Here is a 22,093-nt window from a genome sequence, read left to right on the forward strand (position 1 = left end):
CAAAAGGAACATTGATCCATCAAATATTTTGGCTATTGTTGAAAAATTAACCTTATCAAGAACCCGGGCGTCAATAAATATATATCCCCTGGTTGATAAGCCAATAATGTTACAACAATTACGTTCGCAATAAATCTATCTTCGATTTCTGTACTTTCATTGATAGATACCCAAATTTTATTCCCAAAGACATTTTTTCTAATTTTATCAATTGTTTCTTCGTAACATTCACTTAAATGGGTGTTTCTTAAGGTAGATTCACATGGAATATCTTAAAGGGTGTATTTTTCTAGAAATGACCGAAATTCAGTATTCATTATTTTATTAAAAGGATATTAGCACACTGCACACATCATTACATAAATCAATAACATAAACGAATTTTATTCAAAATATAATATTACACTTACATAGTGTTAGGCGTTATGGTGACTATAAGGGCACGCTAAATAATTAAAAGCAAAATAATAAAACAATAATTATGAGAAGAAAACATTAGGTTTTTTAGAAAATATTAAATAAGCATAGAAATATGCATAATCAGCATATGAAAATTAAGAAATATACACTTTTTTTCTAAAATTGACAAAATATGCAAAAAAATGCATTTTTAATTTTTGTATTTAAACTCATCATTGTTTAGAACGAATTTCTTGCTTGGTCTGCTATAAATTGAGAGTGTACCGAATAATATGCAACTCCTACAACTTCCGAGCCCTAATTATGACTATGATTATATTGCTTAATGCTTGATCACGACTGGTCTGTTGACTGTTGTTGATATTCGCGGGTACACAAATGGGTGTATTATGTGATGTATTATATCGACGAAGAACCATTATATTTACTAACCCATCATAATAACAATTTACATGGAAATCGTCGAACCGTATGTCACTCTTGTGTGTTTCGTATGTTCTTGTATTGCACTATCTTCGAGCCTTTCTCGTCGTATTCGGCGCTTTCGATGCACATCCGATGAAAGTATAACGACGAGGCCATCACGGAGCCACCTATCCACGTGGAATACTCACGATTAGGTGGTGTGGTGATCCTGGCCTCCGGGCCGGGCGACACCTCGTCGATCATCATCTTCAATCGTTCAGGAAACCCCGAGAACAGCGTGTTGCCGCCGGCCAACAAGATGTTATCGTACAAATCGTTCCACTCGTTGACGTTGCAATCTCCGATCGACGCTTGTACCAAGTTGTGAATGCCATCATTAATGTCCGTATTCATGTGTGTGATCAAAGTGGGATCGAACAGTGCTTCAGGGCATCGAATGCTAAGGATTTTGAGGTGAAGATATTAAAGTAATAAAATAAATTTTAAATATTTAAAAAAATATATTTAGAAAACAATAAAATGTTATTACGATAGTAAACTTATCAATTGATTTCTTAAATTGTCATTTCCACGTTTAATGTTTAAATGTAAATTGAAAAATAAACGGGTAATTACAAATACGAGTAGGTACAAATAATATTTAAAAAAAGAATGTTACACCTACTTACCTATATTTATAGCCTATTATATACTTTTATACGGTATATAATATAACATATATCAGACACGGACGTTTGGGCGCTGCCGTTTTGGCGCCGACTAATATTTCTATATAATATTTAAAATTATAATTTTGTCAGATATTACAATTAATTTTAAATGAAAATATAGTAAATAGATAGTTATAAAAATGTACTTTAAAAATGACTACAAGATATTGTAAAAATATAAATATAGGTAAATATAATATAGTAAAACATTAAATAGTTAAAACATTAAAAATAGTTATTGTAGCTAAACATGAATTTGTATATATTTTAATAATTTATAAATATAAATGATTGGCATATAATCCAAGACGAAAAAATTTCAATCGACAATAAAGATCGCACGTTATCTATTGTGACTGTAATAAAGCATAACGATAAAAAGCAATAAAGAAGTAGGTACATTGATAGTGATAAAGGAATTTTAAAATTAGTGTCTAATTATTATGAAAATAGAATTTTATTATTTTTAGAGTCGTTGCAAACATTGTTTCATTAGAGTTCCTATTTTTAATGTAATAATTTTTTAATTAATTATTTATTTTAATAACTATTTAAATTTTAATATATATTTATATTTTGACTATATTACCTTGTAAAAATGTTTTAAAACTATTTATTTTTACTATATATTTATACTTTGACTATATCTATTAGGTTAGCGTCAAAACGGCTAGAGCCAAAATGCATAGCGCCAAACCGAGTAAGCGCACAAACAGCGGCGCCAAAACGTCCTAGACCGAACATATATATATATATACAGAGTGTAACAGCAATATTTGACAGATATAACAATATTTATAATGAAAATCTGTCAAATAGTCCTGTTACACTTTAAATTTACATAGTATTTCAATCTTTATCAATTATAAGATAACATAGTGTCATAAGTTCATTTCATAACAATTTATTCTCTAGCCACAATTATCAAATTGAAATAACAAATAATCATTTACAAATACAATTTTATTTTAATGTTCCACCGAATTATACTGCTATGTTAAGTTTTCTATTAAAATTAAATTAATTTAAAACATGAAAAACTGGTTGGGTTTATTTATAAGTTAAAAAATATATTTTATTAACAAATCTATATGCATATAGGATACCATCCCTATTCACTCATCAACGCCTAGACCAAAACCACTGGGTCTAGAAACTTGAAATTTTGTACAGAATTTCCTTAAACAATGTATAAGTAGAAGCGCACTATGAAAAGATTTTTCAAAATTCTACCCCTACCGGGATTAAAAGAGTTATATAATATATAGAAGAAAATTTTTTCATTTGATCGATTTAATCTCTGGAACTATTTAACTGATTTTTAATTTTTTTACCATCAGAAAGGTATACACAATCCCATGATTTTATGAAAACATTTTATTTTTATAAGTTGCCCTTCCTTTTTTTATTGCTAATTTGAGATTTTTTATAGAAATAATAATAATATTAAATATATCTTTGTGTATTACCTATATGGTTGCGATTGGTTATACAATTTAGTATGAATGAATAATAAATAAAAAATTAGCAATTTGTTATTAAGTACCAATTTTAAAAATTGTTTTACCTTTGCAAAGCTAAAAATACTATAAAATATTATGATTTAATATACTATTAATCCTGTATTTTGAATTTCTGTGTTAAAAACTTTTTTTGGAAATTAAGATAGTTATAAACGACGAATTAACCAACAATTTTAAATCATATAAAGTCAGTATTTTTAACAGGCAACGAAGTGCACGGAGATCAGCTGGTTTCAAATAATTGAAAGTTTCTACAAATATCTTTTAGAAGTATTTGTATTTTTATTGAAATAATCTTTTTTTTACTGAGTGTCAAATAGGTACTTATTTAAAATACGTTTCAAATTAAGTATTTATGTATCTGAATAATTTGTTTTGAGTATTATTTTATAATTTTGTTATTAACTCTTTGGATAGTAGTTCAAAATAAAATAATTAATTATTTTTTAGTGACAAATAATAATATTATACTAGCCGTATACTACTAAAGATTGGTGCTGACTCATTTACACTAGGTATATAGTCATATAATGGCTAGTAAGAAATGCATACAAATTGTCTTCTAAGATTAGAAATATGAAAACAAGATTTCTCGTAAGTTTTCCCACCTTTAAAGAATAATAAAAGTTTGCCGGCAAGTCAAACAAATTTTTATGAGAGTTTGAAGTTTAATTTTCTTTGTTATTGAATATCAAAGAAAACACTATACCTTAGTTCTTTTGTTGTAATTTAAAAATATTGATATTATTATTGAAATATATAGGCAGCTTGATAGACTGTTTTCACTCAGGATCGTTCTTCATATAAAACTATATTATATGACTGAATTAAAACTGAACATCATAAAATTACTATAGGGCCTTACTTAAAGCGGTATCTACCTTTTTTAGTTTTAAACTTAAGCCCATAATAAAAAGTATGTCGATTAAATAAATAATAAATATCGGTGAGGTATCTCGTGACCAAAATATCGCCACTAAAATATCATGAAACCAATGAATACCAGGTAGGTACCTAAATCGCAGATAAAAAAAAGCCATTATATAATCGTAATATTGTATTTTGCATCTAATATTATCGTTAACGCATATTATTATAATTTTAGCTATAAATTCTGAATTATAGAATGTATTTTTATATAATTCTACGTTGTTATTTTTTAAGTCTACTTTTATTTGAGTGTAGTAAATATCCATGTTTTAAATTTAATTATTGAATATTAAGTAGGTAAATCGTAGATATACATTATTATACGTATTATCATTGTTTGTAAATATTTTAATATCGTCTTAATGTCTTATAAACGTAGAAGGTAGAACATAGCAAAAACTGTACTTGCGCGAAACAACTGTTCTCTCTCAGTATTTATGGTAGAATTATCAAAATTCAACAACGCATAGGTAAGAACTTTATATGTGTCATATCGTCGTTATTTTTTTGATAACATAAATATAATTAAAGTTATTAGCTTAGTGCTTAGAAAAAAAATTTATTTTTATTTAATTTTTATAAATTATTGGTTTGAGCCATCAAAACATAACGACGCTATGACACGGATAAAGTTTTTACCTATGTGTTGTGGAATTTTGATAATTCTATTATAAATACTGAGGGAGAACAGTTGTCCACGCAAGTACAATTTTTACTATGTTCTACGTTTATAAGATGGAGACAATGTATAAGAGTGGCGACTTCTTATGAATGAAAAAAATTGATCACACCTCTTTTAATTTCTCAAATATTTTAATTATTTTGACGAACAACAATCATTATTTATTTATTCTTATCGTATTATCTTAACAACTTATATTATGTGTAAATTAAGTTTTGATCTTTTGAACTATAATTTAAATATTAATTTAATATTTACATATACTAACAATAATATTATTATACATATTTGTATCATTATAATTATTTATTTGTAAGACTTTATAAATAAAAAAATTACTAAATATTATAACAACAATATATTAATTATAGGTATGTTTTGACGTTTGACATATTGATTTTATGCTCACCTACTACATGATATTATATTTATTTCCTATTTTGTACCTACTCAAGTCATATAATTTAATTGATTTTAGTGGCTATATTTCGGTCAAACGATATTTTGTCGTTAATTCGTAATAAAATACTAACGCTTCATTATTGATGTTGACTATCATTCCATCTGGCAGCGTGTATCTCTGTTCCTTGTCCTTGCCAAAATTTGCCAGTTCTTTTTCAAAGTCTACAGCACTGTAGCAAAACTTTTCTTTTATGTGTTTAATTCTTTCCCAGTCTTTCACCGTGGTCAATCTATAACCTCGACCGTTAATCATATCCTTGAGAAACTGAGTCAAGTGCCATCCCCCGATTGGCATACTTCGTACGGCGTGTGAAATCGGAAATTCTTCGTAAATGGGAACGATTTGTGTGCTATGGTACCCGGAATCGACCACCAGGCCAGTGGTCTTGCCGACGCTGTACAGAGCAAGTGACGACTTGTTTACTAACGACATCTTAGGCACGTTGAACACTTCGAACATGATCTACATAAGTAAAACAATTAATCGAGAAGACGGATATCGAATACTGTAAATCAGGGGTGTCCAACCCGCGGTCCTCACTTCAATTTAAAAACCATGAATTAATTGTAGATAATAAATTACAAATTTATTTTAAGAATATAAAATTATAAAATATCAAATAAACTGTAAAGGTCGATGCACACGTTGATTATAAATAAATATATTTTTCTGTGTACTTATAATTAAATACCTATTAATACTTGTAAAAATATTTCTGCTTATTATTTGCTATAATAAAATTATGTAAAAATGTATTGTTGTATTATAGAATATAATTTAATCATTAAATTTGAATATATTATTATTTAAAAAAAATATGTGGCCCACAACAACTTTTACCTATATGATGTGGCCCAGTCTTCACAAAAGTTTGGACACCCCTGCTGTAAAGTATAAGTCATTATTAAACTTTTAGTATAGAGATTTCAAATTATAATACATTGGTGTAAACACTACAAGCCGATTGCGCCAGTAGTGGATCTGAAGATCATTTGAGAAGAGGCTAATTGGTATTATAGATTGATAGGTACTAACAAAAGACGTAACTGAATACACATTTCCGATTATCATATTTAAAAAAATACCTTTTTTTGTATCATTTATTTTATAAGTTTGAGATTGTAGTTATGACTTATAAATTGAAATTAATTTTATCATAAAGCGGCTAAAGCACTATAATTCAATTAAAAAAATAAGTCATAGGGAGGGGTAATCACCTCGTTATCCACACCCTCCCCCTCAAATCCGCCACTGAGTGACACCGAACCTTATGTTAATGTAAGGTTATAGCCCGAAATATTTAAAAAATGTATGATAAAGTCACTTCATATTAATCACTTTCCTCTCCACGGTACACAATTTTGCCGATATTAAGTTATTGGACCTATTGAAATATTGTCCACACTTTTAAATTTTTAGGACTTTGCCGCCACTGCTATAGTCGGTACCATCTATAATGACATCGGTCATAAATAAATATTATTATGGGATATAACGACGTTAATTTCATGATCATTGTAAAATCCGGAATCCCACTTATAAAAAAATATTATGATTATTATTATTTGTACATTTAATATCATCTTATAGTGTACCTAATGTAGTGTGACTTTACCTATAAATCCATAATAATAATACAAAAATAATAGTGATGGAGTGCAACGGCGTAATAACAATTATATTAATAATAATAATAATTCATGTGGCATTATATATATATATATCACTACTCATATGAATATTCATCAAAGTAGGTCAAACAGGAATTGTGTGTTTTGCGTAAACGGGTATCGCACTATAACACAAATGTGTAGCCACACGCGCTCGTTTTATGACAATGACAATGAATATGAAATATACAGGGATATTCACTGTAGCGAGGATTAGGGATTCTCTCTACGAGAGGAGCTCATCGACGACGCGATCGTCAGACGTACATCAAGGCGACTAACGACTGGACGACCAGAAGACCACACCACACTCAGTCTCATGTCGCTTATCCACAATTAATTATTTTGACTTAGATGAAATTCTATTTAAAATATTATTTGGGCTTCATCATCAAGAGTTGTCTATCTTCCATCTAATTAAATTGATCTTCCGACTGGGGAGCGTTACACTAATGCAGGGCCGGGCCAAGAGCCTGGCAAGGTGGTCGCCTGCCAGGGGTGCAAAATATCGAGTAAAAATGGAGGCGCAAAATTTGATATCATTATATTGGAATTTTTTAATCCAATCCAAAATATTTTAATGTGTTAATATCTGTAAATATGTTAGTTGTGAGCTTATTAATATTGTGATAATTGTGTTATAAATATAAATTAATATTTTTATGATTAAACATCGCATTTATCAAAGACTAAAATAAACTATACACAACAATACACAATACGCACACACACTGTAACATAAAACATCGTTTTATTATAATACGATTACGATTATTCGGTTATTTTAATATCGACAGTCGATTGAGTGAGTTATACCACAGAATAGAATAATTAATATTATACTAAATAATTAAAAATGTTATACTAAATCTACGCTCTGAAGCAGTGAAGTATAAAATAGAAAAAGGTAAATATTTTAATACCTAGTAGAATATAATTGTTGAACATTAAGAAAATTTTTTAGTAGGTATAATAATTGATCATTTTTCTTGTAAGATTTTATTATTTTATTTTTATTCATGCGAAATTGCACAAATTTGTATACTTTAAATTTAAGAACATAAATAATGTAATTACACATTTTATTGATTTAATTAGTAAAAAAAATATATAACATTACAAATAAATAGTTAAGTTATTGAGTTTAAATAAAAAAATATAAAACTGACAAAGTATTTAATTATCTAATTTTATTAGTTGAGTTATTGTCGTATTAACTGATTTTATTATTTTATTATTTTTTTAACATTAGGTAACCTATTAAATATGCCACCCACAAAAAAAACCTTCTGGGGCTTAGTTTGAGAAAAAAGGCAAGAAAGAGAGAAAAATAATATTAAATCATCTATAATGTTAAGTAGCTGGATAAATAAAAATACTGAAAAAAAAACAATGCACCGTCAACTAGTTTATTAATTCACAATGGTGAAAAAGACGAACATTTGAATGATAATTTGAAAAGTATTGAAATTGAAAGTGTAATTGATGATTGTTTTAATTTAACTGAAAATAGAACACAGAATAATGATAATAATGAACTTATAACTAACCAAGAAAATAATGAATTTGACATACATTTTAATGATCCTGGATGTTGGCCGACTATGACTTCTAGATTTAGAGATTTCATTGTCGAAAGAGTACCATATCTTATGAATCAAAATAATTATTTTCCAGTAAATGATGATGGCAGATATTTTGACAGTAAATGGTTTTAAAAAAATTTTAAATAACGGAGAAAAAGTTCGAAGACAATGGCTAACTATAAAATACTATACAGTAGGTACATCAAAAAAAGCCATTTTTTGTTTTGCATATCTCCTTTTTTTCAAATAATGACTTCAGGATATCCGTGTTTTCTACTAATGGATTTCAAGATTAGAAACATTTAAATCCTTCTGTTTCTGAGCATGAGAATAGTAAGAATCATACACAAAATCTTTTGGACTGGAAGGAGTTAGAAAAAAGATTAAGGGACAGTAAAACAATTGACTATGAGCTTAAAAATTCTATCAAAAATGAAAAAAAAAAATGGTTTTCTTAAAGTTATCGTTGACGGAATTTTATTTTGTGCTAAAAATAATCTGGCCTTAAGAGGTTCATCAGACAAAATAGGAGAAAAAAAATTGTGGTATTTTTTTAAGCCTAATGGAAGTAATAAACTAATAAGTCATACAACCCTATCTTATTAGTTCACATAAAAAAACTTTACAGATAGTAATAAACCAACTAGTAGTTATTTTTCTCATAAAATTCAAAATGAAATAATCTGTATAATAGGCCAACAAGTAAGACAAACTATACTTAAACAAATAAAAAAATACAAATACTTCTTAATTCTTTTCGATTGTACTCCCGATAAATCTCACCAGGAACAAATGTCACAAACAATCAGGTATGTCAAAATTTCTAATGGAGAAATTATTATTAAAGAATCATTTATTGATTTTATATGTACTAACGAAAAATCAGGATTAGGGCTTTCTAATGAAATATTAAATACTATAAGAAATAATGGACTTTATATAATGGATTGTAGAGGACAGTGCAAACAAATCATATCACATACCTATTTTACATGTAAATGAACTAGCAACATTTTTACCATGCTCAGCTCATAGTCTGAACCTAATAGGTGTTCATGCTGCAGAAGTTTCACCCATGATAATAACACATTTTGGCTTAATTCAAAACATATAATCATTTTTTTCTGGCTCGACAAGTAGATGGGAACTCTTAATGAAAACTATGAAAATTACTTTAAAATCTCATTGTGACACACGTTGAAGTACAAAAAAACAAGCCATGAATGCCCTAAAATTAAATTTTAAACATGTTTTACATGACTAAATCTTATGGCGACAAACTCGAAAGATTTTAATAAAAACACATCAACATCTGCTCAACATATTCTAAAACAAATAAATGTCAAGTTTTTATGCCTATTTAATTTTTGGGATTCTATACTAGGGCAGATTGACATAGTAAATTTATCTTTACAAAATCAAAACCAATCTATTGACGTGGCATTCAAAATATACGAGACAGTGGTTTTGAAAATGCATTGAATGAAGCTAAAAAAAAATGCACTTTTAATAAACATATCCACTGATTTTCCAACTACCAGAAAAATAAATCGCAAAATAAATGACTTAGAGTTAAATGAAAGAGAAACTAGTGAAACAAGTGAAACTATTGTGAAGCTACAATGCTATCAATCTTTAGATTCTATTATTACAAGTCTAAAATGGAGATTTGAAAAACTGTCTAATATATCTTCAAATTTTTCATTTTTGTATGGTCGAAATTTATCGTCTATGGAAATTGATGATATCAAAAAATGGTCTAATGATGTAGCGTTGTTATACAATATACAGTGTTGATTTAAATGGTGTTGAGTTATTTACTGAAGTTCAAAGTTTCAAGTTTCAAGCTTCTACATTAATATCATAATTTAAAACTGTAACCTCTTATAACTTTTTAAAATTCATACATCAACATTCTCTACAAGATGTATACTCAAATTTGGAAGTAGCATTAAGAATTTTTTTAACAATGTCCGTTACTACAGCTTCTTGCTTTAGTAAGTTTTAGCAAATTAAAACTTATAAAAAACTATCTCCGTTCAGCGGCGGATTCTGAATTTTAACCAGCCCGGGAGAATTTCGTTTCACCGGCCCAAAACTCCATAAATACAAAAAATTTATTGAAAATGTTGTAAAATTATAATAGGTAATACATAATAATAATTTTAGTTTGGTTAAATAAATTATTTAATATTCCTAATTTATTACTTACATAAACCATAAAAGTATTATTAATATATATGTATTACATAATATATATAATATATCAATTAATTATATCATATTCATTATTCAAGTGATGTATTGTATAGGTATATTATTCAACATATGACATTATGAACAATTGTGATAAACAGTGGAAGCACGCCTGCATATCATACAAATTAAAAAATTGAATAAGGTAGAACTTGGCCAAAACTTAATAATTAATATGATAGTTTTTTATTTAAGAAATCACTACTATTTTTTATAATGTCAATAATTTCTTCTGAGTCTATACTATGTAATATACTTTTTTCCACATTCATAAGCATAAATGCTTCTAACTTTAACAGATAAGCCTTTAGTGAATAGATTAGGTTCTGAAGAAAAAGCTAAGCATACACTACAAAACAAGCTTTTTGATTGATTATCAAAACTTAGCCACTGGCGTTTAATACTATTGCTTCTAAAATAAGCTTTAGATGATTTAAACAGTTTTTCAACATGAGGTTGTTTTGGATGATACTTAAAAAAATCATTGATACTAGACAGCATAGGTTTTTGAAAATAATTTAAAGTAAAATTATTATCTAACAAATTATTGTTGTCAACATCTTCAACCATAATAATATCATCTTCAACCATAACAATATCTTTGTCATCATCAACATCAGCATTAACCAAAGCACAAACTTTCATAACATTCTCCTACACATAATTTAATACACAAAAATATATTTAGTTTGCAAGCACGTTTAGCAATTATTATGTTACAATATAGACATAAAAGAAATATTTTTTAAAAGCATTATGATTTATTTATTTATAGATATTTATTTAAGAATTAAATTTTAATTTTACCTTTTCTAGTATATTTAATGTATTATTAACATCTTTGCAATTGACAACTTCATCAGAATTTGAATTATTACTTAATATTTGATTACTCTAAACCATTTATAAAAATGTAAAGAATTACCTATGTTCTAATAAATTTTTAAACTAATAAGTTTGTTAATTAAATTGTAATCTTACCACATCAACAGTATTTAAGAAAGTATCATCACTACTGCAATCATTGACAGCATTAGAAATTGTAGTATTACTAGTAGTAGTACAATTATTATCCTAAAACAATTAAAATAATTCAGTAAATAATCAGTATTCTTATTTATAAATTATTAGGTAGGTACCTATTTTAATACAGATGCAATGATTTATCATTTTGTATTGAACAAAAAAATAAAACATAACATTATAAATTGTTAGGTACAACAATGTTGTTGTTGTCTGTTTTGTTGTTCTTTAATTATAGCCTATAGATACTCACTTTTTGAATTGGTGGGATTGAAAATAATTCCGAGATTGGTCTACATTTGTTCGCTTGTGAAAATAAAAGTTTTTTATTTTTTTCCCTAGTTTTTTGGGCTCCGCCTTTACGTTTATTTTCCGACATTGATTACTCTAACAAAAAACACTTTAAAAAAAACGTTAACACATTACACCAGTCACCAAATTATAAAACAACACTTCTTCGTGCGTCTAGATTTTTAATCGATGCCAAAATCTATTTAAACAAAAATATTAATGTCAACTTTGATCAATGTTATCATAACGGCCGCATGCTAAATCGCGCGCACACTACAATACAAGCATAGACATATAAATTTATATTTATGTGTACAGTATGAATACAACCGTGGTCGTACGCTTGATATCTGCATTTTGATTGATTGTTTGTATTTCGGTTACTGAGATAATACCGGGTTTATCATACAAATTAGCTAGTATAGTTTTTATTTATAGATAATAATATATGTACTAACGCATTACACATAATATTATAACTTATAGTTAACATAGTATGATGCACAAAATGTCATGTAGATAATAAAAATATTTTTATCAAAAAATAATATTTTTTTAAATAAAAGAGAACATAATATTTTAGTATAAATAAATTATAAAATCTGTTTTAGGATGATAGGCTCGTTAGCTATGACCGGCTCCGGCCCACCGGGAAACTTCCCGGCCTCCCGGTGGCACAATCCGCCACTGTCTCCGTTCCACCATGGGTCAAGAACGTCTATCAAATTTAGCTATACTTTTAATTGAACAAGAAATTGCATCTAAGATGGACTACACTTCAATTATCGAAGAATTTGCTTCCAAAAAAGCCAGAAAAGTCAATATTTTTTAATTATGTATGTTATATTAAATTATACTTAATTTGCAGTATTAATTTTATTTTATTTTACATTTTTTTTTATATAAATCTAGGTTATATTGTACTGTATTTTATAATTTGTCATTTAGTCATACCAAAGTAGATAGGTAATATAAATATAAATTAATTTTGTTATTATTATTTTTATTATGAATTTGAATAACATTCTTAACATTTTGTTATCCTAACTATTAAAATAATAAACTTGAGCTTTCAATTAAACATTGATTATGATCATAGAATATAAATGGATTAATTAACATTTGTTTTTTTTAGTGGGGGGGGGGAGGCGCAAATTGTTGTTTTGTCAGAAGCGTCGCAATGGGTCAGCCCGGCCGCGTATTTCCGAACCCTAACTGAGCTGGGGCACTAGTGCCCGAATCCGGTTAGACTCCGTAGTGCGCGTCTTCACTACGTTCCCTAACTGATTTAGGGCACACTTTAAATATTCGTGTAAAAGAATAGTTTTGTACCTATATTAATTATATTTACATAATAATACATTCAATTACGAACCATACAATATTGTTGTCATAATATACATATATATGCTATATACAACTTAAAATATTAGGCTTGTACATACATTAGTAATTATAAGTACCTATACGAGATATAAACTATATTCACAACACACATACTATAATTATATAAAAGTTATAACTAATACAATATATGTCGTTAGTACACATTTTTTTTGTACCTAACTTAGTATTTTTAAGCTTTAGTAGTTTAATGCTAATAAAGAAGTAAGTATAATAAATAATTCAACTAATACATTTATTTATACTCCATATAATTTGGGTAGGTAAGTAATATTGTTATTTATTTACATTTTATGTTAGTAAGTCAGAGCGATTTGGAGTTACATTTATTATCATTAATAATGCTATCTAGATTAGTACCTATTTTTAGACTTTAATGATACTGATTTCCAACATATAAAGTACGTAGGTATACTGTCAGTCTTATCGATAAACTTTTCCCACCCAAGCTATCTTTAAGTGTCATACAAATATACAATTATCTTTTATAATCGAATATTAGCTGTGTCCAGTGTGCGGTGCCATATTCCATAAATTGTAACACATTTACCGTTTATAAATTGTTTGGAGTTATAGTTTGTAATATTTATAATGGAGTACATCAAATCAGTTTTCAATGCAATCGATAAAAGTGTTTTTATTGAAAATATTGAATTCATCACTAGCAATGAAAGCTATAAAGTAGTTTTAAAAACGAAAATTAATTCCGACGATAATAATTCGTACAGTACTAATTGTGACAATTGGGTTCGTAAATATTCTGAACACATGAAAACGAATTGGATTGTATACAAAACTCATCCAAATTACAAAAAATTTGAATACCATAAGAAATACGTCTGTCAACATTCCGTGAAGAATAAAACTACACAGGCAGAATCCAATGCAACACGAGTATGCAACAAAAATTGTACAGCTGATATTGATATTCTTATTCGAAAGAAGACGAAAAAAAATTTAAGAGATACTCATATGAAGAAAGGATTGAATTCTAATGTACATGTAAATACCTGCGCATGTAATCTATAGCAATTAATAAAATATAGTTTAAAATATTGCTATATTTCAATAAAAAAAAACGTTGTTTCAAAATGTTTAAATTTTTTAGATTATTTAAAATAAAAATTATATAATACTTTACAATTTAAATTATTAATTTATTTTTGATTCATAAATAGAAATCTTGTTGTTATGAAAAATTCAAATCGTTTGTACATAATTAAAATACATAATTTACATAATTTATTTTATAGATAACTTTTGAACATACTCACAGAATTCATGTCGCTGAGGCATATAGTTTCCTTCGTGTTTCAAAAAGTGTTCAAAATAATTTTAAACAATACTTTTCAGAAGGTAATATAGCATAATATAGCATGATATGTTATTAATTATTATCATTGATAAATTAAAAATAAAACTATAAAAAGGTATAATAATGTATAGGAATGACGCCAGCGGGAACGAAAAAAAATGCACGAGGTACAATTGATAACAGCTGAAGAAAGTATGGATGTTGTAAAAATATTAGCGAATGCTCAATGTAATCCTACTGAGAGACAAGTTTACATGATACTTGGAGGTCAACATTATTGTTATTATATAATAATATTATCTATAGTGTTAGGTTTTAACAATTTTTTCTAAGTATTAGATTCTGAGCTGAGCGAGGAATGTGATGATTTTACAATGTTGTGTGTTTTTATTATTTTAGATTCTGAACGGAGTGATATTGATTTGACAATGATGTGTGTTTTTTTTTGTGTGTCTGTGTACAGCATAACTAGTCGAAATAATGCTTCAATTTCAAACTTCGGGGGTGGTTTCCGATGACAAAGTGAATATCCTTGGTGCATTATAGATGTCAAAATTAAACAATTTCCTACAGTTTTAAAAAAAATCGAGAAAAACAAAAAAAAAGTGACGGAAAAACGGGAATTTTTACGCAAAACCAGTTTTCGACCAAATCGATTTTTTTATATGGTTGTAACTAAAAAACAACTAATCACTGTAAATACTTGAAATTTTCACCAAATGTTTATATTAGTGTTATCTATATACAGTTACCTTTTAAAAATATTTCGATTTTTTTTTAGTTATTTATAGACCACTGAAATTTTCGATTTTTCTGAGAATTTTTTTTTGGAATGTGAATAAGAAAATTTTGAATGGCCAAAAAAACTTGAAAATTTAATATAAGGTTCCTTATGAGTTGTTCTTATTGTAGTTAAAAAAAATCAAAAATTGTTAGTCACAATTTTTTTTATAAGCGTTAATAGTTAAAATTTTTACGAAATATGTCAAAATCGCCAAAATTTGCAAGTAATTTTGAAGTTGAAAAATCATAAATTTTTTGTGTTTATATCTAAGGATAAAAAATTAAACACTAAGTTTCCCATATATATGTATATTATGACAACAATATTGTATGGTTCGTAATTTAATGTATTATTATGTAAATATTAATATAATTAATATAGGTACAAAACTATGCTTTTACACGAATATTTAATAGTGTGCCCTAAATCAGTTAGGGAACGTAGTGAAGACGCGCACTACGGAGCCTAACCGGATTCGGGTACTAGTGCCCCAGCTCAGTTAGGGTTCGGAAATACGCAGCCCGGCCCTGCACTGATGTCATAGTGTCGTTTCTTAATTTAATGTCGTCTTAGGTATAACAAAATATTTTATTATTTTAATAATAATATAATATTGACCTCAAAGAGTTTTTCACGACTATGAATTGGATTGTGAACCGGCTCGGTGAGTAGAATTGCATAATTTTCCGGTGGTATCAACAAATGTTCGTAGAACATATGAAACCAAATGTCTTCCATAGCATCCCAATCAGTAATGAGGCAATTCTCAATTGGTCCACTGGTTTCCAAAATACCTTGGTTATCATAACAAAACTGACCACCATAGATGGACCTCTGCGAAGATCCCAGCATGGCAAGCTATTAACGTAACTGATATAAGCTGATAATATTATACAAACCTTCGAACATTTAATGTATTAAGAATTAATTTTTAATATGATTCGAATAATTAATGTATTGTAGTAGGTAATTTATTATTTTAATATAATGTATTTAAGATTTATTATAATATGCAGGATGATTCACCAAGCATGCTCACTCCCTTTTTTTTGAATAATACAATTATTCTTTCTAAACATAAATAAATACTATATTTTCAAAATCGTGAGATTTGTTGTACTTCATAATGAGTGTAAATCTTTAATTCCTATAGTATCATTCGATTATATATTTTTGTTATGAACGTATAAATTTTTAATTTCGACAAAATTACAGTGGATTTATTCTCATTTTTTTTTTTTCATTTTTTCTAAGAAAAGCTTACGATGAACCTTGTATTAAATTGTCAAGTTCTTTGACCGAGCAAAAAATTTTTTATTGAAATTAATTTTAAAAAAAACTAATAATAAATGAAAATAGTATATAAATAGCTTACTATGAGCCAAAATATTTAGAAAATTTCATAGTGCATAGAAAGTTATAATATAAACATTCAGTAAACATTTAGAGTTACACCCAAAATCGACATCAATTTTGTCGAAAACTAATTTTGGAAAATAATTCTAATTTTTTCTTCATTTTTGTATTTTTTTCGTCGCTTTTGAAAACTACTGAGAATTATAAATTTTACCACCCCGAACGCACAAACTAGATACACTTTTACTAAAGTTGAAAATATCAAAATCAGAAATTGATTAAATTTTCAATTTAAACACTATTGTTCGCTTACTTCTTTCCGTTGTTTTCCATGTATAGTCGGAATTAATATTTGAGGTAAATGTTCACTCGCAAAACCAAATTTCAATGAATAAGAACCATTATCACATACTATTACAGAACTATCGGCTAGAAAAAATATGACGATTCAAATCTCTACAAGAGTCGACAACTATTATGAGTTAATTAATTATTTTAAATATATATTATACTTAAATCAATGAAAAATTACATTAATAATTGGATACATCAAATATTATTCATGAGTTATAAGTAGTATAAAACTAAATTTTTTTTTTCAAATTTACTTTAAATGTATAATAGTGTTGTTAAAAAAAATATATAACTAAAAAATTATTATAGGTATTTGCAAGTAAATTAATATACTATATTTATCTTCTTATTACGTAAAAAGTTTGCTATGAAATAATAAGAAAAAAAGGATGTCTTACAAAACACTGACAAGACAAGCGAATAAACTCAGATATTAAAAAAAAAATTAAATCGTACTACTGTAAATATATTGTTTTTTCCTTCACTTAACGGTCTAAATGCCCAACAACGATTTAATTGCCATGCTAATCGACATAAAAAATAAATAAAATAGAAGGTCTTTTGCTCTTATTGGACCATTGTCCAACATTGCTTTGAACTATAAATTACAATTCACTCTTAGGCTGGCCAATGGTTATTATTCGTATCGGGTATCAGGCTTAGGTGGCGGAGATGGGTTTTTAGATAGGTATATTGAATGTACCGACGAAGACTGAGCTCGCTAGACTACTGATTTGTGGAAATGACATTCCGAAGCATGTGTCTCAACCAACATAATTTTCGGGTGTACAATCAAAAATTACGATTCACACTCGTGCCAGGGGCCTAGCCGGCGGTGATGGGTTTATCGACTTTGAATGTGCTGACGAAAACCAAACTCCCCGGACCGCGGAGTCATGGAAATACTGAAGCATGATGGGATCTATTATTATACTAATACCTAACAACAACAGTGACACAATCGGGGCAGCATTGCAGCAATCATGCTAATAAAGTAATAACAATGACAATAATAGTAACAATAACATTCTGAATTATCACAGCTTTTGTCAACCACGATCGCGATTTACACTTTTGCAACACAGTCTCATATAATACAAAATACAATCATAGAATCAAAACATTCATTTATTTTTTCTTATATAATATTTGAATGAAATTATTTGTCAAACCTTCGGAAAGTCGGAAATAGTATTTAATTATTATTCTCTATTGTAAGAAAACTTAATTTTATTCTTAGCCCTTAGGGTTCACATAACATGAAAAAGTTTAAAAAAAAAAAAACGATTATGCGTGAGTTAGCTTTTTCAATATGTTGCGAGTGGATTAGAGAAAGAAAACAAATAGTGAACTGACAAAATACATTAGGTACTATAAAATAGGCTGCATCCGAGTTCCGTCCCGAGATAAATGTAGATGTTCAATTATGGCCACTGTTTATAATGTTATATTATATTATATGGTAAGCATGCATATACCAAAATAATGTGATGTAATGTCGATGTCGAATGTTTCGCGCTGTTTCTGGATTTCATAATACTAATCGAATTAACGTAGGCAAGTATATAAATTATGAATAAAAATGTATTCAAAATTTGTGAAACGGATAAATAAGGTATAAGTGTATAATTTTTACTGTGAATGGGGTGATACCTAAGTAATACTCAGATTTTTATATGTCATAAAAATATTTAAAATGTTCTAAAAAAACCAAACATTTTGCTTTATAATATCAATGCAAAAATAATGAATTTGAAAAATTACCAATATTAATTTTTTTTAAACATTCTATGGAACTGAAAGGAATACACAATAGTTTAACTTTCGATTTTAGTACAATTAATACAAACACTTTAAACAATTATTTATAAATTCTATCAAATATTTTCAAATTTATAAAATATTTTTTGACCTTAAAAATCAACTGAACTGATTTTTATGTTAATTGTTGAAGAAATCTAACTTCAAATGAATATAATTTACAGTAAAAATATATAGTATACATATTATATAAGTATTATCATTAGTGCAAAAAAAGTTATAGAATATTAGGTAAACAAAATACATCAATATAATAATTTTGTAGGATTTCATTATTGATTAGAATACTAGTGTATGAAAGTACATGCAACAATAATTAAATTACAATAAAGAATTTTAATTTGCAAGGTCTGTATTATAGTAAGAACTCAATTTTATATGAAAGAGAAACTAATTTTTTACCTAGATAAGATATATTTTTTTCTAATTAACTTGTAAATTTTAGAAGTTAATAAAAGAAAATTGAACAATTTTTAATTTTTCTATAATAAATTAACTTAACGAGTTAATAAAATTAATTAACTTGTCCAGTTCTAGAAATTCATTATATAGGTATACACTATATAATAGTTTCAAATGTTTTCTAATTATTTGATATTACCAAGGTGTGATTAAAAATATGACTCAACTTTTAGCTGTGCGGGTAAATTTTTGAAACATCCTAACACAATATATATATATATATATTTAATAAAATCTATTTTATAGTAATTAATACATTAGACACGTATTTATAAAAGGATTAATTGCATTTTATTCTGTAAATACAATATTGATTTTAAATACGAGATATACATACTTTTCAGAATAATAACATCATTTTTTATTTCAGAATTTGTTTCAGATTTAAAAAAAATTACTACTTCACTACCTATATCCGTACCTAAGTTAAGTGCGGAGCAATACAAATGTCTAATGCTTTTCTCGGCACATTTTCTGGTGATCTTATTATACCTATTATATATGTGGATGATATTACACCTAAGAATAGTTTGTTCAAATACAAGACACGTTGTTTGAAAACCACTTACTTGGAAGATCGACAGAGACGTTCGTCATGGTTTCAGTACCTATCATACTTTAAATATATATTTTTAAGTGCCTACAAATAGAAATTACCAAGCTTACAAATGAACACTGTGAAAATTAAAATTAAATGTAATTCAGCATACATTGTTTATCTTTATGTGTGAGGTGTTTCTATGCAAAACATATTATTTCCAAAAACAAAATTGTTCAGTAGTTTATAGATTCTACCATAAACCTTAAACCGAAGTATTCCTATACGGAGGAATAAACTATACTTTTTGTCTGCAACCTATAATATATTAATATCATAATAATTTAAAATAACGTAATTGTAAAATTGCGTTTAATTTTCACTCTAATGTTCATCTACAAAAACTTATGAGTAACTTTGATTTAAAATATTAAACTCAAGTTTTTGACCGTGCTAAAATATTTTCAAGGACATTCATTTAAAAAAAAAAAAAAAAAAATCAAAATTAATAAATTGTATATGCCTGCTATAAATAGTTTAACATGGGTTAAAATATTTTGATAATTAATGGTATTTAGTAAATTCTAATATTAGCATTCAGTAAATATTTCATTATCCATGTTGAGTTTTTTAGATTTGGACCAAAAGTAATTTTTGGCTTAAAAATTTGTGTTTTTTCTTAATTTCCTAATTTTTTTTGTCTCAGCGCTTTGGAAAACTACTGAGAATTTTAAATGTTGGCCTACCGAACTCACCTATTAGATTCCCTTTCTACCGGAAAGATACAAAATAATACTAATATACCATTTTATAATCATTTTAATGACAAGATGGTGTTACGATATCACGGAGTTTTTCAAGTTTTTGTAGTGTGGAGCCGTGGATGCAAAAACTAATTGACTATTATTGTGACGCTAGAATCAGCACACAGCGGCTAGATAAATGGTAAAATACGATGTACCTATAAAACTACTATATAAATCCTAAAACATATTTATGTAGAATTAAAAATTCATTATCATATAGTGGTTTTTAGAGTAAAAATAAAAAAGAAAGATACAATATTCCGAACATGACATCATATCCGCTTTTGAATACCTTAAGTATTAATTTTAAAATTTTAGATGACAATTTTTCAAACAAAAAGCTAAATATAAGTAAATATCCAATTTGGTTTAGCTCTATGTTGAAGTACTTAATTTTTAAAAAGAAAATTGCTCACAAATTATATAAACTATCTGTTACCTATTCACCCCCATGAAAAAAAAATAAAAAGTATTTATTATAAGCACCTTTCAGAATTCAGAGCAATATATTGATGTACACATGAGACATGGAATAAATTCCGATTAAGTGTACAAATCGATAAGTTATTTTTAGTTCAATAGGACTACGGAAAAATAGTAGGATAGGATAAGATAGGATAGATATGACAATAGTCTTTAATCTAGATAAAATAATCTGATAATCGTCGAGCGTCGTCGATCCACGATAAAATAATCCTTTACTGCTCGGTGGTTTATTTTGAACCACTACACAATGCATAAACAAACTTACAACATACAAAACATATTGCAATAGTGATACAAACTTGAGTGGCTGCATTTAAACGAATTAGGTACCTACGAAGTATTTATGTACAACTAGCATAAAGGATTTGTTTTTTTTTTGTATTATTTCTATAAAGTATAAAATGGACTATTTATAATAATATTAATTCCCCTATGTATTTGATTTCAATATATATATATATATATATATATATATATATATATAAAATAATAAAAATATTATTAGATAAAGAAGTACATAGGTGAATGTAGGTTACCAGTCTTAAAAAAAAAAGGTCATTGGGGGATACGACACCCAAATCCCCTCCCCCCCGTAATTACGCCACTGAATCTTCGTGCTCAGTGTAAGTTATACTCTGTTCCAAAAGAGAACGGTCACTTTTGCGCATACGACTGACAGCTGCGGCAGTGCCGAGGCCAAATTTCCCCCTCCTTGCTAGCCGACGATACTCAAAGACGTTGACGAACCTGTACGATTAGCGGTACGCACGACTGCTGTTGTAATTAG

At 27.4% G+C, this 22,093-nt stretch overlaps 1 protein-coding gene across 1 annotated transcript; it reads right to left on the reverse strand.

The window, feature by feature from the left end:
• Window positions 1-689: 689 nt before the first annotated feature.
• LOC107170664 (actin-5-like) lies at window positions 690-20,073 on the reverse strand. Its single transcript, XM_089217924.1, has 5 exons — window positions 20,046-20,073; window positions 17,153-17,268; window positions 16,102-16,341; window positions 5,225-5,616; window positions 690-1,285 (listed from the first exon to the last, which is right to left on the reverse strand). Exons 1-5 carry the CDS (start codon window positions 20,071-20,073, stop codon window positions 895-897), a joined length of 1,167 nt encoding a protein of 388 aa, XP_089074050.1. The 3' UTR covers window positions 690-894.
• Window positions 20,074-22,093: the final 2,020 nt, after the last annotated feature.

This window comes from Diuraphis noxia, unplaced genomic scaffold (genome assembly GCF_037042655.1).
Source record: "Diuraphis noxia isolate RWA-SAM2 unplaced genomic scaffold, SU_Dnox_SAM2 contig0001, whole genome shotgun sequence".
Lineage (NCBI taxonomy): Eukaryota > Metazoa > Arthropoda > Insecta > Hemiptera > Aphididae > Diuraphis > Diuraphis noxia.